This window comes from Protopterus annectens, chromosome 9.part0 (genome assembly GCF_019279795.1).
Source record: "Protopterus annectens isolate FY-2018-M chromosome 9.part0, PAN1.0, whole genome shotgun sequence".
NCBI classification, from domain to species: Eukaryota; Metazoa; Chordata; order Ceratodontiformes; family Protopteridae; genus Protopterus; species Protopterus annectens.
Genome location: NC_056743.1, coordinates 676,447,526 through 676,470,069, shown reverse-complemented (window position 1 = coordinate 676,470,069; position 22,544 = coordinate 676,447,526). Strand labels below are relative to the sequence as shown.

Below are 22,544 nucleotides of genomic sequence, written 5' to 3'. Positions count from 1 at the left end.
TGTATTAACAAAGCTGTGGAATCTCTGTGCATGTGCACTTATGGAGGTGTGGGTTCCCACTCTGTAGTTGGATAATAAAAATCACCTAGGAAAATGGTATTTGGTTTAATTCTAGGAGACTCCAGACAGAGCTAGGAGCACAGGAATCAGAACCATGCAGACAGCATGTGAAAGTATAGGTAGGTAGTACACACTCATGAAGACAAATGTAGTATGTTCAAACTGAGAAGTACCTGTCAGAAGTTGAGCATTGGGGTTGTGCGCTAGCTACAGCTTATCTGATTTTTGGCAGAAAGCCCTAGTTAGAAAGGCATTACATTAGTCCATATGTGAGGAGAGCAAAGTTTGAACCAATACAGTATGGTTCTGTGGTGGAACTGGATGCATATTGGAGTGATATGTCTCAGACGATAGTACTGCTGTTCAAAGACATCTTGGATCTTGTCACAAAATGCCAGACAGACTTTGTGGATTGCTCTAGGGTTGCATGCTTTAGCATATACACCAAGCTGTCACCTTAGTCCAGATATGAGGAGACCAAGGTTGAACCAATACAGCATGGTTCTGTGGCGGAATTAGATGCATATCGGAGTGGTGTGCCTCAGACGATAGTACTGTTATTCAAAGACATCTTGGATTTGTTCACAAAATGTCAGACAGGCTTTGTGGATCACTCCAGGGTTGCATGCCTTAGCATATACACCAAGCTGTCACCCCCATACTCCATTAGCTGCAGGACATTTGAAGCCCATAATTAGCCGAGGCTTGAGATACTTTTGATTTAACCATTGCTCAGTCTAGTCCATATTCTCCAAGATGAAACTGACAACAGACATGACTTATTTATAGCATTCCAAGGCATAAACTCAGTATCACCCCTTCAGTTTTAAGTTGTATGAATTTAATTTTCTTGACAAGCTCATCATTCTTTCTTTTCACATTTAGTTTATAGTAATTCCATGATAAACATTTTGTGGACTGAGTGGTTCAAACTACTCTATAGTTCTAACGTTTAGCATTTTGTTTTTTGCCCTGTTTTTCTTTTCGCTGTTAGGTTTCCACAGATTCTACCAATCGAACCTTTACTACTCTTGTTCTGTGTGAGAAGAGACAAGAAGGAGAAGATGAGGGTAAATCTGTCCCACAGAGGAAATCAGAAGCTTTATTACCAGAGGATCTTGTTGCACAAAAACTCTTCCTACCTGAAGGTAACATTAATATACATATTTTGCTTCCACTTCATTATTCTTCTCAGGTAGCCTTTCATTTTTTTTGTATATTTTTCTAATCAGAAATAGAGTATAGTAGTGCAAATAGTGTTAAGAATTGTTTAACGCATTCAACCCAAAGAAACCTAGAAATGCTGCTTGTTAGCTTTTCACATAGAAATAATGGTACGCCTGGAGATATTTTTCAGAGAATCTATTTCTACAAACATACTTGAAGCAATTGTTCATATCTCTTGAACTGTAACAGCCACACAAAAATGTAAATATAAGAATTGTTCAGTACACACAGATCTTCATTGCATTTCAGAAGTCTGAGTTTATAACTGGAAATAACCACAGATTTTGTACACATTTTTGTATACGTGTTAAAACAAGTGATAGTATCTTAACAACTGTTAACATCTAAATACCTAGTATCTAGATAATTTATTTGTGTGTATGTCAGCTTCAAAATGGGGCCTCAGCAAGCATTCTGACAGTTTCATTCATGAGATATTGACAGAAGCATGGAAAATATTGTACTTTCCAAACTGATAAAATTGTGTTATGTCTCTGCAGTAGCACTAGCTAAAGGTGATGTGTCATTGGACAGTTTATTCACACAGATTTCAGCATCAAAATGATAGTTCAATCACTGTGTTGCCATGCTCTGTTACAAAGATACTGATCAAAAGATTAGGAAAAAAAATCATCATATTCATAATCTGACAAATATTATGTTGCAAGTGTACCGTATAGAAACCATGTCTTAGAGCAAATGTGTTGTTATGTCATTTCATGTCTTGATGCATTTTGTTCTTATTTATGTCGGGTTCAGAGTGATGATTTTCCCATCGTGGTGCTGCTTTAGAAAAATAACGGCAGAATTATGACAAAGCTGAAAAATAAACTGTTATACCTGTACAGGAGTTCTGTATAAATAGCATGTGTTGGTGTTCGTTTTTCTTCTTCCTGATGATAGTTTCAAAATTATACCATGTCCATTCCTAACTATACTCCCATACAAATTACAGAATATGAAAAATATATTAATTTTCACAGTCTGACAAATAAATTGTTATACCTCTGTAGCTGTAATTGTTAGAGGTCATGTGTTAGTAGACAGCTTGCTTGAACTGATGGCAGCTTCAGATTGATGCATCACTCATCGTGTTGCCACGCTGTCTTGCAGAGATTTGAAAAAAACATGAAAAATGTAGCCATTTTCTTAATCACACTCTGCAGCAGTACTATGTACATTATGTCCTTCTTGTTTCACTGTTACAGTCCTGACTTGTGGGATTTCCTTCCGTGGAAGCCTTTGGCTGGCTCGACTGCCAGAGAAGATTTCCCTTCCTCCAATGTCACTATGTCTGAGTATAAAGGAAGTCTGCAGTGCCATGACCTCAATTCTTTTTGCTGTTGGAGCCTGAAGCAGAGTGCTAGTCAGTGCATTGGTCAGTCCGCACTAGAGGAAGAAGACATTTAAAGCTAAACACCCCAATGGGGAACTTCTCATGTGTTTTGAGACTATTGTCAGGGAAAGTTAATAACTGTCTCTGCTATGGCAGACAGATACCACACCAGGACTTTCATTCTTTTCATATGACTTGTTTAGACCCAGAACCTGACATGCCTAACTGTTGGTTCTGTGCTTGCTTTAATAGGAGAACTGTCAAGCGTAGGGCTGAGATTCTAGCTAAACATTTTAACGAGTCATCAGGGCCTTTGCCTACCATGTTATCCAGTGGTCAAGCTGAAGTTGATCTCCCTAGGCGAAAAAAAAGAAAAGCAATTCAGACTTAGGGTCTCAGACATTGCTCACTTGCCATTGACCAACCCTCCTAAGCTTGCGATTGTGGAAGAAGGTGAGGTGAGTTCACAACCCTCTTCTGCAAATGAAGTTGTGGTGCAGGCCTCTATCGAGGCCCGTCCAGAGTCCCATATTCCTATGAGACCATCTGCTTATAAGCTGAAGGACTTAGCTTGTCTGTTGGGTCCAGGGCCACTTCACAGGTTCTGGTTTCTGATGACCACTCTAAACCTGATGACGGTTCTTTGCGTCATCAGGAGATTGCTGAGGTCGCCCATAGACTACACTCTCCTTACCTCAGTCTTGCCCTACCAGCTTCCAATCTCAGGCCTATCAACAAGACCTAATGAGGTTGGCTGAGGGTGCTATGTACAAGTTATATCTTCGAGCCAGTGTGTTCTTACTGGTGCCAGCTTCAAAATGATACATTACCCATCATCTTACCAAGTTCCCTTAGAGAGAGAGAAATTGACAAAACTGAAAAATATCAATAATCTGACAAGTAAGTGAGCAATTACATCTTTGCAGATGTGCTTGATAGATTTCACATTTTGGGACTGATTTGTTCTTAGTGATGCCATCTTCAGAAATCATACCTTACCTGTTATGTTGGCCTGCTCCTGTCCAGAAATGTGTACAAAAATATGAACAGTATAAATGTCATTTGTGAAATTAATAGACTGTTGGGTCTCTGCAGCTGTACTAAGTAGCCATCACGTATTAAGACAGACCAAATTGCCCTTAGCGATGGCAGCTCTTAGTGGTAAATTGACCAAATGTGTTGCCATGCTCCTTAATGGAGACAGAAATATCATAATGTTTGTAATGTAACAAGTAAATAATTGTTAGTGGTTCAACAGGTAGCATGCTTGCCTTTGATGCTAGAAGATCAGAAGGTTGTGGATTCTGTTCCCACCCAGGTGCTTGGGTTCATTTTCTATTATTGGCATTGCAGTGTAGCATTAGGGGAGTGACTCATCTTGTAGATGTAAAAGATCCCACGACACGTTTGGAAAAGAGAAGGGGAAGTTCCTCAGTGTTCTATACAAGTAAGTATAAATACATCCTAGGTTCTCCCTTTCAAAAAGGTCAATGCTCTAATGGGATTAGCCCAGTCAGCAAAAGGTAAATGAAGTATTTTACCAATATGTAATTATTGCATCAAAGTCTTGTTTTGGGGCCAGTTTTAGTCACCGATGCCGGCTTCAGAAAGTGCACACACACACAGATACATTCATTGACACTTGTATATACAAATCTATACATACATAACGTACATAGACATGACATGCAGACTTGTACACATACATTCATGTATATGCACATATGGATCTACCTCACAAGCTTAAAGTTTCAAAACTTCAAACTGCAAATGGGCGAGACCATAAGAACAAAGTTTTAAAACTTCAAAATTTTAATAAAAAAAAATAAAAAACAAAATTTTTTTTTTTTTACATTTTTGCAGGTGGCAAGCCCCCCTGCACCCCCACACCCACTGATAAATAAATATACCAAATCTGAGATTGCACTACAGTGAGGAAAACAGTAAATTTCCAGTTCCATGCTGTACGGCTATCTCTATTCCAAATGTTCGAAGTTTCAAAACATCGGTCTTATGGTCTTGACCATTTGCAGTTTGAAGCTTTGAAACTTCAAGCTGGGAAAGGGAATCCGTACATAGTCATGTACACACATACCTAGCAATGCATATAGATGCATACATACCGACTAACATATGTACATACACACATTTGTGCATAGGTATAAACACTCAAATGCTATATGCATGACATAAAAAAGCAGTGTCTTTTGGCTTATCCCAGTTAGGGGTCGCCACAGCGGATCACCGGTCCACAGATTGAATGGCAGCCATGTTTTACGGTGCCAAGTTGCCAGTCCAGCGCCCAACCTTCAAAGAAGGCACACCCACACACATGCACCTACCTGCATATCTTTAAAACTCATTTGACCACATGGAGGACATGCAGACTCTGCACAGAAGGCACACCAGCTGAGACTTGAACCGGAAAACCTCTTGCTGTGAAGCGACAATGCTAACCGCTGCACCATTGCGGCCTATGCTATATACACGATATACTGACATAAATTCCTACATACACACAGTTATAAAAATATACATATATAATGTGCGTGTGTGTATAAATATATATATATATATATATATATATATATATATATATAAAATATGTATGTTTGTTTTTTTAAATCTGTTTCTCTCTATAAATATACATACATATACATACACACACACACACACACACACACACACACACACACATCTAGAGATACACATATGAACGTATGTGCTCATACACATGTGTGCATACATTAGGTGTCAAGGCACACAGTTTGTGTTTTTAGGCTCAGTTGTATTTACCAGTTTTATATCAAAATAATAAAAATAACTAAGTGAATAAAATCAGAGTGGACAGAACTTTCACAATAAATATAAGACAAAATAAAAATCCCTAGGGACTGAATCTAACACAAAAAATTAAATTGTTTGAAATCTAAACATACCGTAGAATGTTTATAAAGAGCATTGTTGATTTCACAGTGTTTAAAGACTGACAGTTAGGCAGATTGCAGTATAAATAATAGCAGTGGAATCATAATTAAAATAACTGTTACTTATAATGTGCTTATTTCTAGGAGACAAAAGTACTGAAAAACCCTGCAAGATAAAAGAGCACATATTACAAATAACACATTTATTAATAGATGCCAAGAGTTTTGTCAGTCTTAGCAGTCTTGGCTTTAATATTGTCTGTTTCTAAGTATTGTTTTAAACACTTAGATTTCTTAACTATAAACCTAGGTTCATTACTTACTATTTTAATAATGTTCCAATCAGCCTTAAAAATGTTCCACTTCTGAATAAGAGTAGATCTAATACTTGAATCATCCACAGTCATGCATAGACAAAAAATATTAGTATAACCTTTATCTGTCTTATTATTAGAAACAGAGGAACTAGCACCCTGTTCTCATTAGGCATGCCAACCATACCTCTCAACCTAGAATCATCAAAAATCTGGACAAGGCCCATGAAAAATAGGTACAAATCTGTATGCTGATTAACATCTAATTTGCATGCATAATTGCGTAACCCCACCCTCCAATGGAACTGTGGGATACCAACTTTCAAACGCAAACTGAAGAACAGGCAACCAAAATATGTCACCAGAGTCCCCCTGCAGCCATTCCAATGTCCCATTAACTGGCAATTTCTCCCCATTTACCATAAACACTAATGTGTGCATAGCATACTGCTTTACTTCTACAATGATTTGGATTTTATTTGTACGTTTTGCAGCAAAACAGTGCACAAACACTAACAGACCTCTCCTAAACAAGCACAATGAAAATAGACTTGGCATTAAAGCTTCTCTGTCCTTGAAACTCACATTCATTCAAACAGCATTAAAATCCACACCACATCCAAAGAAAATACATCTGGCCAGTGGTGGATAAAGATTACCTTTGGGCTGTTTTCAAATCATTGGCCCCTTGCACACAAAACAAGAAACATACATGCGTTCTTTTCTTTGATACACCTTCCTGACTTTATTTATATTCCTTGTATAATACAGCTGGCCCTACACAAAAATAAGCTTTAAATTACTTTGACTTGTTTTCCAACAAAGCACTATTCACACAGCTTTTCACTCACATAGGCACTTCAATCCTTCCCTAATGCTCAGCAACTCACAACAGGCACTGGCTGTCTACCTATCACAGTCCATTCCACCTATCTTACCATCTGTTAACTGTCTCTTCAAAATCACATTCTAAAACTCATACAGAAAGGAAGTATCATGAATCTAGTATTTGTTCAACAAACAGATTTAAAAGAAGTCTGTGGTCTATTCTGGATTTTTCATGAGAAACATTCATTGCAGCGAGCTACCTTAGTTCTGCAAACCACTTTGTGTGTGCTTATCATGAAGTGAGCTGTGTGCATTTTTTAATTTGTTGGGACTTCCTGTTGCACATCCCATATCCTTCTGCATTCACAGACAGTGATTATGGCATATTATACCATGACCCCCCATTAATATTCCAAAACATGCATGCTGATTGGCCAGCGTGCGTTATCATCGACTTATACTAATGGAAAAAGGTCCGGTTGCCCGGACTTTTTCCATTAGTATAAGTCTCTTTTAAAACACTGTCTCTCTATGTTAAAAGAGTTTAACATGGCGACACAGGTTTAAAAAAAGCAACTGAGATCTCCGTTGCTTTTTTAAAGCTGTCTCGCTATGTTAAACTCCTTTAACATAGCGACACAGTGTGCAAAAAGCAATGGAGATCTTGCTTTCTCCGTTGCTTTTTTTTTAAACCTGTCTCGCTATGTTAAATGGGTTTAACATAGCGAGACAGCTTTAAAATAAGCAACGGACATCTCCTCGTTGCTTATTTTAAAGCTGTCTTGCTATGTTAAACCCATTTAACATAGCGAAACAGTAAAAATCAACGGAGATCTTGCTTTCTCCGTTGCTTTTGGCCACAGCTCTGATGTACTGCGTAGGCATGCGCAGTACATCAGAACTGCCGCGGATACCAGACAGCTGCGGAAGTGCAGCAAAGAGGCATTATACAATGTCATTATTTAAGAAAAGTAATTATTTCTTTTCTTAAATAATGTCATAGTATAATAGCAATAACCCACTTCTGGGTGTGGATAATGCAGGATTTACCCATGGTTGTCTTTGTTTGGTCCCGAGGGCTTTGCCCTCTGGACCAAACCACGCCAACCGTGGGTAAATCCCACATTACCCACACCCAGGCGTGGGTTATTGCTATAATATGCCAACCACAGACATATCTGGATGGTGGAGTTGCCATTTTTGAAATACACTAATTGTTTATAGCTCTTAGCAACTGTTTGCAGTACATTTATAATATATCATAATATTTCTGGGTTACTTAGTTCTTTCATTTTACAGCTGTTATTTTTGTACTGCATGGCAAACTTATTTAAATTAAATGATTAGAATACTGTTTATTCAAAGCTGCTAACCTCTACGACCTTCCTGTACCACACACACACATTTTTTTCTGTTATATTTTGGAGCCTTTCTTGTTGTATTATGGTCCGGTGAGCCCTTGCTCCCTAGTACTTGTTTATTACCTTGAGGACTTATAATTGGAGGATTATATAATTAAGCTATTTTTCTTGTCTGTATTTATATTGACCTCTAGTTGGGGTGCTTACATGAGCTTTTGTTACAAGCTTCCTAAATAGTAAAACCTCTTAATTTCCTCTTTCTTAAATATTCTTGATATTTATTATTCAGGACACTAGTTGGACCTAGCAATGAGAACTATATTTACTTGGGCTGTTTATATAATCCATTTTAAATTTAAATATTTTTTACTTGGTGTTTTCTGACCTTCTGGTCCCACAAAACAGTTTAACATTAATTCAGTGTAAGTATATATATGTGGTTATCTGCTAAGCTCAAGGTGGGACCTTGAGCACTGACCTCTGTGCCTTAAACAAACATATACCTCCTTCTATAGAGCTATAAACTTTACCACCAACACAAACAACAAGCACAGAAACACCATCAGTCACCCCCCAACACACACACACACACACACACACACACACACACACACACACCAAACCTGCTTGCCACAAAATGCGGGATGCGGCTGCTATAAAACAGTCCTGCTCGCTGAAATAAATCCACTCCTGCTTGTTGCTCACTCTTACAGCTGCTATATCCAACTGCAAAACAGTCCTGCTCACTGAAATAAATCCACGGCTGCTATAAAACAGTCCTGCAGCTGCTCGCTGAAATAAATCCACTCCCGCTTGTTGCTCGCTCGTGCGGCTGCTATATCCAAATCCAAAATGGTCCGATAAATGCATAATACATGTTGCTGCTGCTGATCCAAATGTTTCCCGCTTGCCAGAAATGATGACGTGAGCTCAAGGAGCTCAGTTCCAACTGGCTGATAGCCCTGACGGAGCTGACGTAATCGCACACATGATGACGTCAGCTCTAACAGCGCGAACTTTGAAAAAATTAATAAAACTAAAAGAAAAAAAATTGGAAATGAAGGGGTGCCACTCTGGAATCGTGGCACCCCTTCATTTGGACCCCAACACTCGGTAAAAACCAAGTAAATTGGTATTGTTGAGAGGTCTGATGCCAACAGACAATACAGATGGAAATGTATTATTCATTTTTTTCTACAATTTCATCTGCAGCAGCCTTAAGAACATTATAACTATAACCCCATCCATAAAAAATACTATTATTTCACGAACTGCACCCAAAAAAAAATCTCCTGATTAGTAGACAGCCTCAAGGCCCTGATCATCTGCCCCTTAGGTATATTTTTCTTCATGTATGGTGGGGTTGTACTAGAAAAGTGCAAATAGTTGTTAACAAAATATTCCTTCCTATAAATATTACTAGACAGTCTTACTACTTTTGTTCCAAACTCCAACATCTGTATCACCATTTTAATACCAGGCTCACCATAAGTGGGGATATCCACCCCAACCCAGGCCCAAATCCATCCTGTCCAACACAAACTGCTCCAACACAAATGTCAGAACATAACAACTGCACTGTCTTCATCCCTGGGCAGATCAACAACAGCAGCAAAACCAACAATCTTTTAATGCTAAATATTAATATTAGAAGTATCAAAAATAAAATACCTGAACTCCAGGCCACAATAGCAGACTACTCCCCAGCCATAGTCGCTTTAACAGAAACCTGGCTAAATAAAAACATAGCTAACTCAGAAGTTCTCCCTACCAGCTACAGTATCATTAGACAAGACAGACCACTTCGTAAAGGGGGTGGAACTGCCTTACTGTACAAGTCCAACTTAACTGTACGTCCGTTACCAAACTGCTACCCCTCCCCCAATAATTGGGACATACTTGTCTCACAACTTCAACTTCACCCTAAAAAGGTCATCACCACAATTGTGATCTATATTCCACCTGGTAATACACCTGCTAGCCTTGAAGACTTCTTATCCTAGTGTTCTTCCAAATGCTCACAAGAAACTCTTATTCTGGGGGATTTCAACCTAGATTGGTTCACCTGTATATCAGAACCACCAAGTAATCTAATAAATCTCCATGGCTACCAGCAGCTAGTCCAAATTCCAACTAGATGAGATAAAAAATCTAAAAGGGAATCCATCCTTGACCAGGTCCTAACTAACAACCCCACATTGTACCCCCACACAGGCAGTCTTCCAGACACCTTAAGTGACCACAACATAATATACCTTATACGTAGTAGAACAAGCATATGCAAAACCACTAACTATAAGTCCACTAGAAACACAAAAAAAATGTTCTCCTGAAGTCCTCAATACTTTACTCTGTAACTGTGACTGGACCCCCCTAAAAACCCTCCCACTTGACCAGGCTGTAGCGTACTTCAACAACACATTTCTACAACACCTAGACACAGTCGCTCCATTGCGCAAAATCAAGGTTAGAACCTCTACAAACCCCTGGCTCAGTAAAGAAACCAAACAAATCCTCCAGTCCAGTGACACTGTCTGGCTTTACTATCAAAAAAACAAAGAAACACAAAGCCTAAGTACCAAGAACTGTGCAACCGTGCAAAAAAATGCATTAGGCTGGACAAAAAAATCCTACTACATGACATTACAAACTAAATACCAACACAACTCACAAAAATTTTGGAAAAATGTAAACCAGCTACTAAAACCTACCCAAAAGGCTACCCCCAAACCAACCACCCCTGACACTAAAGTTCCCATTGAAACACAATTCACCTCCCACTTTGTGAACTCAATTCTATCCTTAGTATCACAGGACAGTTCCTACCTCACTTTCCCCCCAACACAAATAACACTAATACAAGCTTTACCCTCAAAACAGTTTCCACCATTTCAATCAAAAGTATGCTCTCCAAACTAAAAACTTCATCAACAGCAGCCAACCTATCCCCAGCTATTTCTTGAAACTCACAGCAGATGCTATTGCTATCCCAATCTCCACTGTCATAAATAGATCACTTGTTGAAAACTATGTGCCCAAACTCTGGAAAATATCTTATGTTACACCCATACATAAAGGCGGGACCTCCACTCAACTTAATAACTACAGACCCATTGCTTTACTCTCCCCCCTGGCCAAATTACTAGAAAAATGCATCCATACCCAAGTGCTAAAATATCTCCTAGACAGCAACATCCTGTCACCTACTCAGCATGGTTTCAGACCTGCCCATAGTACCACTACAGCCCTCCTCTGCTTCACAGACGCAGTATACCATCTCAAAAATGAAGGCCTGCAGGTGTCTACTCTCTTTTTGGATATCTCCAAAGCATTTGACACAGTCTCTCACCACCACCACCACCACCATCATCATCATCTTTCGGCTGTTCCCGTTAGGGGTCGCCACAGTGCATCATCTGTTTCCATTTCTTCCTGTCCTCCCCATCTTGCTTTGTCACACCAACCACCTGCATGTCCTCTCTCACCACATCCATAAACCTTATCTTAGGCCTTCCTCTTTTCCTGTTACCTGGTAGCTTTATCCTTAGCATCTTTTTCCCAATATACTCAGCATCCCTCCTCAGCATATGTCCAAACCAACGTAATCTTGCCTCTCTGGCTTTGTCTCCAGACCTTCCAACCTGGGCTGACCCTCTAATATACTTATTCCTAATCCTGTCCACCCTCGTCACACCCAGTGCAAATCTTAACATCTTTAACTCTGCCACATCCAGCTCTAACTCTTGCCTTTTTGTCACTGCCACTGTCTCCAACCCATATAATGTAGCTGGTCTCACTACCCTCTTGTAGACCTTTCCTTTCATTCTTACTGGTACTCGTCTGTCACAAATCACTCCTGACACTCTTCTCCACCCACTCCATCCTGCCTGTACTCTTTTCTTCACCTCTCTTCCACTCTCACAATTACTCTGAACTATTGATCTCAAGTATTTAAACTCATCCACCTTCGCCACCTCTACTCCTTGCATCCTCACCATTCCTGTATCCTCCCTCTCATTCACTCACATATATTCTGTCTTGGTCCTGCTGACCTTCATTCCTCTTCTCTCTCGGGCATATCTCCATCTCTCCAAGGTCTCCTCCACCTGTTCCCTACTCTCACTGCAGATCACAGTGTCATCTGCAAACATCATAGTCCACGGGGACTCCTGTCTGATCTCGTCTGTCAACCTGTCCATCACCATTGCAAATAAGAAAGGGCTCAGAACTGATCCTTGATGTAATCCCACCTCCACCTTAAACGCATCCGTCACTCCCACCGCAGACCTCACTGCTGTCACACTACCCTCATACATATCCTGTACTACTCTTACATACTTCTCACTCCCAACTTCCTCATACAATATCACAACTCCTCTCTAGGCACCCTGTCATATGCTTTCTCTGAGTCTACAAAAACACAATGCAACTCCTTCTGACCTTCTCTGTACTTCTCCATCAACACTCTCAGATCAAACATCATATCTGTAGTGCTCTTTCCCGGCATGAAACCATACTGCTGATCACTAGTCATCACATCCCTTCTTAACCTAGCTTCCACTACTCTTTCCCATAACTTCATGCTGTGACTGATCAGTTTAATCTCTCTGTAGTTACTACAGCTCTGCACATCACCCTTATTCTTAAAAATTGGTACCAAAACACTTTTTCTCCATTCCTCAGGCATCCTCACACTTTCCAAAATTTCATTAAACAATCTGGTTAAAAACTCCACTGCCATTTCACCTAAACACCTCCATGCTTCCACAGGTATGTCATCTGGACCAACAGCCTTTCCATTCTTCATCCTCTTCCTTACTTCCTCCTTGCTAATCCATTGCACTTCGTGATTCACTATCCCTACATCATCTAACCTTCTCTCCCTCTCATTCTCTTCATTCATCAACCCCTCAAAGTACTCTTTCCATCTGCTCAACACACTCTCCTTGCTTGTAAGTATGTTTCCCTCGTTATCCTTTATCACCTTTACCTGCTGCACATCTTTCGTAGCTTGGTCCCTCTGTCTAGCCAATCAGTACAGGTCCTTTTCTCCCTCCTTAGTGTCCAACCTTTCATACAACTCTTCATATGCCTTATACTTAGCCACCTCTCTCTTTGTCATGCACCTCATCACCTTATACTCCTGTCTACTTTCTTCATCTCGCTGACAATCCCACTTCTTCTTTGCCAACCTCTTTCTCTGTATACTCTCCTGTACTTCCTCATTCCACCACCATGTCTCCTTGTCGTCCTTACTCTGTCCAGATGTCATACCAAGCACCTTTCTAGCCATCTCCCTTACTAGCTCTGCTATAGTTACCCAGCTATTTGGTAACTCTTCCCTGCCACCCAGTGCCTGTCTTAACTCTTCCCTGAACTCCACCTCACAATTTCCCTTTTTCAATTTCCACCATTTGATCCTTGGTGCTGCCCTCACACTCCTCCTCTTCTTCTTGATCACCAACGTCATCTTACAAACCACCATCCTATGTTGCCTAACTACACTTTCCCCAGTCACCACTTTACAGTCTCCAACAAACTAAACCAATATCACCTATCAAATTCCACTCTTACCTGGTTCCAAAGCTACTTAACTGACAGGTACCAAGCTGTGAAATGGGAAAATTCTCTCTCTCTCCTCAGCTGCCCATAACTATAGGAGTCCCACAGGGTTCTGTCTTAGGACCACTACTAGTCACAATTTTCACAAATGACCTCCATACACCATGCATCTATCATTCAGTATGCAGATGATACTACCTTAATCTGTGCTGCACAAAACATTCCCACCCTCCTGCAAACAACTCAACTTGGATTCTCTGACGTTGAAAACTACCTTACCAAAGCCCAACTTATCCTCATTCCAAAGAAAACTCAGCTTATGATTATAACCAGTTCTAACAAAAACACTAACAGTCAATTCACTATCTACTGCACAAATGCTACTCCAATCGCTCCAGTGGCACAGGCTAAGCTATTGGGAATAACCATAGACTCCCACCTAAAATTTGATAGTCATCTCATCTTAACCATTAAAAAAGTACATGCCAAACTGGGATCACTCTACCGTATCAAACCATTTCTTACCAAAACACAAGATCAGCCATTGCTCGCTCCCAACTTCTATCTACCCTACTCTATGCACCTCCCATTCTGACTAATCTCAACAAAACTGAACTAAGCAAAATGGAAGCCTGCTGTAACGGAATTTCCCACTTTGCTGCAAATTGCTCATATAGAACTTATCACTGTACTGCTTTGAGACAGCTCCACTGGCTTGAACTGCCCAACCTCCTAACCTACAATCAACTCTGCCTCTGTCATTCTATCTATTACCTCCCCAATAAGTTTCCTGCCCTCAGAAACCTAGTGCAACATCACTCAGCCAAAAGGCCTCTTAGATCATCAAGCAAACTACTATTAGAAGTCACCAACAGCTACAATAGCTTTGGAGACACTATATAGTAGTGCAGTGGCTAAAAAATGGAACTCTCTCCCCACTAGCGTACAAAACACATCATCCAAAGCCTCATTTAAAAACCTCATTAGGCAACATCTCAAGCAAAGTTGGCAGTGGCATGATTGCTCCCCAGGCTAGTGAAAGCAGATATGGTACACATACTAAACCTAGAGTACTTGATAATAGTTGTTACTCTTACTCACAAACACTGGCTAATCTACAATGTATGTACTGTACCTGTGTACTATATATGTATTCTACCTATGTTCCAAATTTCAGCTGTACATCACAAATCTATTAATTACCTTTATTTTTAAATTGGAATGAAAGAAGGGACAGCAACCAACGCAGGACCCAAGACTTTGTTAATCAGGCCGACTGAGGGCAACCTGCCAGCAGATTACCCAAATGTAATGACTGCAACAGTGAATAAACTCAAACATCTACATTTATGTTAAGTGTACACAACTGTACTATGTGCTGCATACCACTGTAAAAACGTCTATTGTAGTTTGTGTGTATACTGATCATATCTAAATATATAAATATATCTGTAATTTCACTATCTGGAGCTTTTCTCCCTGGGCCTCTGCTGAAAAAGGCCTTTTTGGCTCAGACAGACACCCCTGGTTAACAAATGTAAAATAAATAAATAAATAATGGCAAGATCCAAAGAATGTACATCAGTGCCTGAACAGTCTGTTAACGTCTAAAAAGTCACTAGTATCATTAATATTTGAAACAAAAGCAGTAATTGCTCAATGCCAGGAGCCTAAACAAAAAAGAAAACTACACTCCCTCCAAGCCCTTCTCACCCTGAAGAATATAGAATATAGACATCTGTGCAGTTATCGAAATATGGTTTAAAGGCACAGAGAGTACCCCGGCAGTGCAATGTTTCAGTGCCTTCCATACTTTTAGACCAGTAGATTCACAGACCGGGACTAAAGGTGGAAGTGTTGACATACATCAGTATTAAGTATACCTCTAGGTTGGTTAAACAGGATGACATATAAACTCAAAACTTGGCAAAATGACCAGCCGGGGATACATAGTGCCACATGATTTATTCAACAAATTAAAAACTGAAAGTTAAGCGCTTTCATCCCTAAATACAGAACTTCATCAGAACTATACAAGTTTAAAACCACATTTAAATACTGAATTCAATTATAAAATCATCCAAACATTACAGATACATCCAATCATTCAGGTACATTTACATGTCTAATCACAGTCAAAACTAAGCGTGGAAAAGCTTTTTAAAGGAATAATCAAGAACTCCAAAGCGCCATTTTTTACAAATTAAGCATGATGGAACTAATGCTGATTAAACATTTAAAAATGCATTAAAATAGCAACAAAGTTAAATATGTGTTAAAACAGATGTGATGATATGTGAGGTAGTGCCATCTGTGCCAGAGAAAGTAGGGCAGTGCATGTGTAACATATGCTAGTATAGCTAGCTGGAGTTTTGTAAAGAATTTTGTTATTTGACTATCGCATTGATTTGTACAGATGCTTGTGTTAAAAATGTATTTGTAAAGTTGTTTGTGTTAAAAATGCATCAACAGTGGGCCCTGCTGGATGGAAAAGTGATATACATGTATGTCAGATAGTAATATTATAACTGATTAAATTTTATGTTTTTAGCACAGAATTCTGAAAAGGAAGAAGTTAATCTCAGTCCAGCTAATTTTGAAAATAGTTTGAAAATTAAATGGGTTGGTTTAGGCCATAAAGATTTTATCTTACATGTCTGATTGCAGCCAGAGACAAAGGTTTCTGGGAAAGCCAGGACTGGACGTCTTACTGTGTTGTCCTTTGGGGTGAACTAATTGCTACCCTGAAAGGGTGGAAGTTTTTGAAATAGTTTTATAGCTTTCAGATGCTGCAACAGATATTGGCAAAACTCTGGGTGTGTACTGTACCAGAGTCATGTGACCAGATGTGATGTCATTCTGTAACCAGCACTGAAATTATGTTTTAGATATTAGTGAGAGATATTCTGGAACCCTGTTTTTAGGAACAGGACAAGAAAGATCTCTCACATATCTCACACATCCTCACACCTCATCTTGCCTTGCTGTAATAAGCAACTCAACACTCATCATCTTGCTTTGCTGTAGTAAGTTAGTTAACTAGGGAACAGTTATTCTTTAGTCAGGAAAATATAGTGAGATTAGCTATGTATTGTTTTTCTGCATTTGTGTGACTCTATCCGAATGTGTTATTTTTTATATTTCCTGTGATTGAAACTCTGGTGTGTATTGTAACTAGATATTGAGTATTTTCATGTTTTCTATTTTATTATTTATTATTAAATATTTATATACCTTTCATTGTGGCTGGTCTTTTAGAGAATACTTTTCACATCTTAAGAGTACTTATGCTTATTTTAGCGACACTGTGGCTGTTCCTGAAAGCCTTGTTGCATTGGTCAAACTCTACCATTTGTATCAGTATTAATTTTACTCAGTATAATTGGGTACCCTTCTAAGAGCCTTAGAGTAGCTGACTGGTGGCAGCGTAATTACCTTATAGTCTGGGCAGAGGGTGTACAGCTGGTAAAGTTTTGGCAGTCTTTCCCTGGTGTGTATGTATATATATGTGTGTGTGTGTGTGTGTGTGTGTGTGTGTGTGTGTGTATATATATATATACATACACACACATATATATATATATATATATATATATATATATATATATATATATATATATATATATCTATATGTGTGTGTGTGTGTGTGTGTGTGTGAAAATCGGATATCCAAGTGTGTGCGTCAGCTACTTGGAACAGAGACACAGATCTCCAAAGTGGTCAGTGTAGAGTCTTGTTTGGGGCCTGGAGAAAGAGAGTATAGCCCCAGGTCTGTAATGTGCTGCCTGTGTGCTGTTAAGGGAAATTGTGCTTGGTACAGAGAGCTGCATCTGAAAATACTGTGTGTATCCATCCATGCTTCTAGTCGCCATCCCTCGCTGGTGTCAGTGGTGAGGACTGAGGCTTCTTGATTATTGGCCCGGAGTAAGGACCGTCACAACAGTATTAAAAACAATCATGAAAAGATCATTTAAAAAAGATGGTTAAAAACGATGTACAGATATAATGCTCACGAGGGTTGAGGCACACAGAAACATCACACATGCACAGGGGGTAGAAGACCATTCCAGAACCACTAGGAATACCATAAAATATCCAAGGGAAGCCAGAGCTTAGCACACTAGCTAGGGAAATGGTGTAGTTTAATTTTGGCTTTTGACTAGCATTTGTGCACATCTGCCAGAGTAGCTCCCTATATTCTGTAGTTTATGCCCAGTTGCACATTATTGAGTATAATGCCCCCTTTGGTTTGTACCTGACCAGAGGTGCAGCAACTGCAATGTCTGCAAAGTTTTCTTACAAAAAGAATATGGGGCATAAACACAATGTTGTGTGCAAATTGCCTCAAAGCCCTATCTTTGAATCCTGTCTCCTAGAAAATATTGAGATAAGATCTATGCCTGGCATCCAAGGTATCCCTGGTCCCCACTCTGATGAACCATTTGTACATGTGCAAAAGAGCATCAGAACTACTAAATCATAACCAACAATCACCCCCTCATACAAACATTTAAAACATATAACTTGTGGGACACATTTGGGTTGGTTGGCTAGACATTTAAAGGTCCTAGTGGTCATTAGCCTGGTTATTCACCTATTAATCTATGAACCAGGTGACTGAGAAACACTTATGCTGTTTCTCCTTTTTAAGGGAGATATCAAGATGGTACAATTAACTGGGAGGTGGATGGACTGGCCAATAAGGAAATAAAGGGTAGAAAAAGAACTGGCCAGCTTATGGTAGGACAAAGCACAAGGCTCAGATTTAAGTCAGACTACTCAGAAATCAATTAAGTCCTCTGGCAGGCAGTGAGAAGTAACAGATGACTGAAAAGCAGTTAAGATGTTTCTTCTTGTCTAAGTAGCAGGACTGATGCAAGTAACTATAAGCCACTTAGCATGATGGTAGTAGAAGGGGAAAATGAGACCAGGCTGGTTTAGTTTCTAAGAAGAGTGACCAGTCAGACCTTTATTTCTTTTATTGTATAAGCTGGATGAATGGGGTTCAGTCGAATGTGGTTGGTTTTAACAATCAGCAACTTTGACTGGATGCCACATTAGAGAGACTGTGTGTGTGTGTGTGTGTGTGTGTGTGTGTGTGTGTGTGTGTGTGTGTGTGTGTGTATATACGTATGCACACAGTCATATATATTTTTTATACCTCATACATGACTACATGTGCATCCAACTGTTTACACTTGGAGACTTGTGTACATTGAACTGTCATTAGCAATTTTTGAGAATATTTTTTTATTATTTCTTAAATATTGCTTTGGTTTGGGATATTGATATACATGTGGGATGGGGTGTGAGTTTAATGTGTGAGATGTAGTTTATTTTGTTTTTCCACTGATCAACATCGAGAATATGTTGGGCATAAATGTACAGTAGAAGTAGTTTGTGATGGTAATGCTCAACTTAACAGTGAGTACATATCAGTGAACAACCCATTTTTGTTCATTTGCTTGAATACATATATTTTCTTTGTATAATTATACATAAAGCATCCAGCTTTGTGTTGTTTCCTAGTTACAATGGCTGCTGTTTAACGTTTTCCTTGGGTGACAGGCACAGTGAAGTGCAGCATGAATGCTCTTAGGTGAGGTTGCTTTGTGATGTATTGTTTGAGTACATTTGCCCTACAGAATTAATGTGATGTCTTATTTACCCTTTGTTTCAAGTCAAAATAAGGGTTAGCATGCAGGTCAGATATTTTTAGTCTCACTAGTTTAGTTAGAGTAGGTTGTATTATGTAAACTAATTTTTTTTGGTTATTACTAAGGTTTCTTTAGTCTTGCTACTAGAAAGGATTACGCCAGGATTCCCTGCCCTGATTAACAAGGGTTAATACTAAGCTTTGCAGTGTTTGAATCCTTCCTTCCCTCCTGTACAAACAAGTCATATAATTAACTTGCTGAATGGGGGACTGTATATGATAGAGTTCACAGAGTGTATACTCTTAGACAATTCACAAGCTGTTGGCCACACTCTGATACTTTCTTTTTTCTATATGTAGGTTTGTCATACATATAATTTCCCTCCACCTGCTGCTAAAGTTTCTATTTAAAGATGAGAACTGAGTTATAGAGTTCACTATAGAATTCCGAAATACTGAAATCCCGAATTTCAGTATTTTAAAATTCCATAGCTGAATGCTCCATAACCGCGAAACTTAAAATCGCGAACCTACACTACAAATACACCACACATAAACATACACACAATGTTCCACCGCAATCAAACATGCAATCCTGTGCTACAGACAAGTAGGGGGGAAAGCCCACCTGCACCCCCCCATGTGGGAGGCTGCGCCCCCCCCCCTTCTTATATATACTAACTCTGAGATCGCACAATCACACACACAAAGGTAACTCACACCCACACATATCACAGCCAAAACACACACTAACATACACTAAAGCCCCCAAACCAACACACTCATACATACTTACCTGAACTTACACCTATCCATTCACACACCGCAACACCAGAAGCTCCGAACTTTGGGATTTTAAATTTCGCACTTCTGGTGTTTCGCGATTTTAAGCTTTCGGCTATAGAGTTTCAAAATACTGAAATTTGGGATTTCAGTATTTTGGGATTCTGTAGTGAATCCGAATTATCTGATGTTATGGATTTGGTCTTTGTTGCCTTTTCCTTTGGGTTCTGTAGGCCTAATTGCAACACTTTTTAAATTTTGTGGCAATTTATTTAAGCAAATTTTGGTATGTGCTTTAAGATACTCCATAAATCCAAACACTCTCCTTTACTTTGGTCCCTGACTCTTGGCACTGCCCGAAAGGGCTTAGGATAATTTCTGCTTTCTCCTCCATACTTTATAAGTACATTATAAGTGGACAGAACCGGGTGCACAGATGCACCTTAACCACTTGACTGTTAGCAAATTATCTAAAACATGATTAAACACTGAATCCGTTAGGCTATTGACTTGCAGAGTACCAATGCATATTTATACCTGGAGAGGCCAGCTAGTCATAATTGTGAGAGGAATGCTTCCACTAGTCAAGAAATGCTTCCAAGAAGTTGAGATTTCTGTTTACTCTATTCTCAACCGTTTTCACCTGGACTGTATTGTTGTTCAACTTTTTGATGGAGTTTTTAGATACAACTAGCATCTTTGGTTCCCTATCCAGTATTCAAACAGGCATGATTTTTCCTTCATGGTTTTACTGAGAAAAACACTAGTTTATAATGAGTTGATAAAATTATTTTTATTTTATCTTTTAAATCTTCATAGCAGTAAGTGAGACATGTTGTTAATTTTTACCTTTACTCCAAGCATTTTCTGGTAATATTTGTGGATATCCAACCTCTATACATATATATATGTTTATTTTATGCTAGGGCCTTGCAGTCATGTCGTGGAGAAGTTGAAAGGTATTGACATCGGTGGTATCACAGTGAAAACTCTCAAAATCAATGCTGACAAAATCATTGATGATTTCAATAAGAGACAGATCCCTCGTTTCAGGTAATCCCATAATCCTTTTCATTAGTTCCTGCTTGGAGAACATCTTATAGCAAGCACAACAGTAAATTAAGCTTTCTTTTTCTCCTTGGAATAAATGTAAGTGATATAGACCTACCAGTTAAGGAAGAACAGACAATCGGAAGAAAAAAAATGTGCATGTATGTGTGTGTGTCTCCATCTGTTTGTCTGTCTAAATAAGTCCTCCATATTTATAATGCTTATATATATTCAATATCCTGATGGAATGAAGAACAAGAATACAGATCTGCAATATTTGTTGGAGCAGATCATGAGAGCAGAAATAAGCAGACTACTTATTTTTAAGACAGCAGCACTTAAAATGTAAAACTGCTACATGTGTAGGTAGCTGTACTTACTAGGGACACACGCTGTAGTAACAGTATTCATCAAATCCTGTCTTTTGGCCTCAAAATTATCATCAGTGTGCTTTGATATTCCTGTTCCACCCACTCCATTTCTGGAGGCTTTCTATATCTTTTTAAAAATATCAAGTAGTGCAGATGCTTTTAGAACCATTCACAAGTTTTCAGTGTTGGGATTTTGTATTTGAACATGACTGTTAAGGTTTTTAACATATTTGGCAGAGTGATTTTAGAGGAAGGAGTCAAGTGTTTGAAAAATGAATGCCTACAAAGGGCAGACAACATTAGTAGTAGTAGGTATTGTTTTATTATCCAGAGCAGCTACTGAGCTGGGCTTAGTGGGTGCAACTGAGCATCTTGCCGTTTTGGCTTATCATTTTCTGAAGAATTCAAAGTAGGTGTGGAGTCGTCTTCTAATATTTGCCTAGGGGGTGAATTGTGTTACTAAATTGTTTAGGATTTTAACTGTGATTCTAAACTGTCTATGCTTTGCTTTTGAAGTATCCCTGCTTGACTTTTCCCCTCTTGAATGTAATTGTCTTATTTTTAGGACTCTTAGGTTTGCCCGTTAGATGCATTATCATCATGTCATTTTTTTTGCCAAGTCTGTCTGAGGCAATTGCAGTCTGACATGTACATCTTGTAGTCATCTGTTTGGAAGGTTACTGCTGCTTTTGAGCCAACAGCCGATTGTGAATCTTTGTCTTCCTTCATCACTGGTGCTACTTTCCCCAGATTTATAAAGTAGTGGGCTATGCCTGGTAAAGTCAGGCTGGGCATTTTTAGGGTGCCATTACGTGAGGGGTGTAATGGAGCTGATGGCAGTTGGTGATGTTCATCATCGTCTTCATCATCAGAGAAATACTAATGGGTTAGTTTTAATTGTTATAACACTTTAACATGATAAATTCCCCTAAGGTTACTAGAAAAGGTTCTGAGACCCCCCCTTTAAGTCATTCAGTGTTATATTAGCATCTCTGAATGATTTTTAAGCTTATTAACATTATATATTCAGGCTTTTTATGATCGATTATCTATCCTTATTCTTACTTTT

The 22,544-nt window shown here is 39.0% G+C and overlaps 1 protein-coding gene across 1 annotated transcript in view; it reads left to right on the top strand.

Annotated features, from left to right (window-relative positions):
• SKIV2L (Ski2 like RNA helicase) overlaps positions 1-22,544 on the top strand; it is a 624,419-nt gene that overhangs the window by 459,653 nt on the left and 142,222 nt on the right. Inside the window, exons 23-24 of the mRNA XM_044083274.1 lie at positions 1,055-1,208; positions 20,981-21,107. Coding sequence (XP_043939209.1) covers positions 1,055-1,208; positions 20,981-21,107 — 281 coding nt within the window. The remainder of the gene's footprint in view (positions 1-1,054; positions 1,209-20,980; positions 21,108-22,544) is intronic.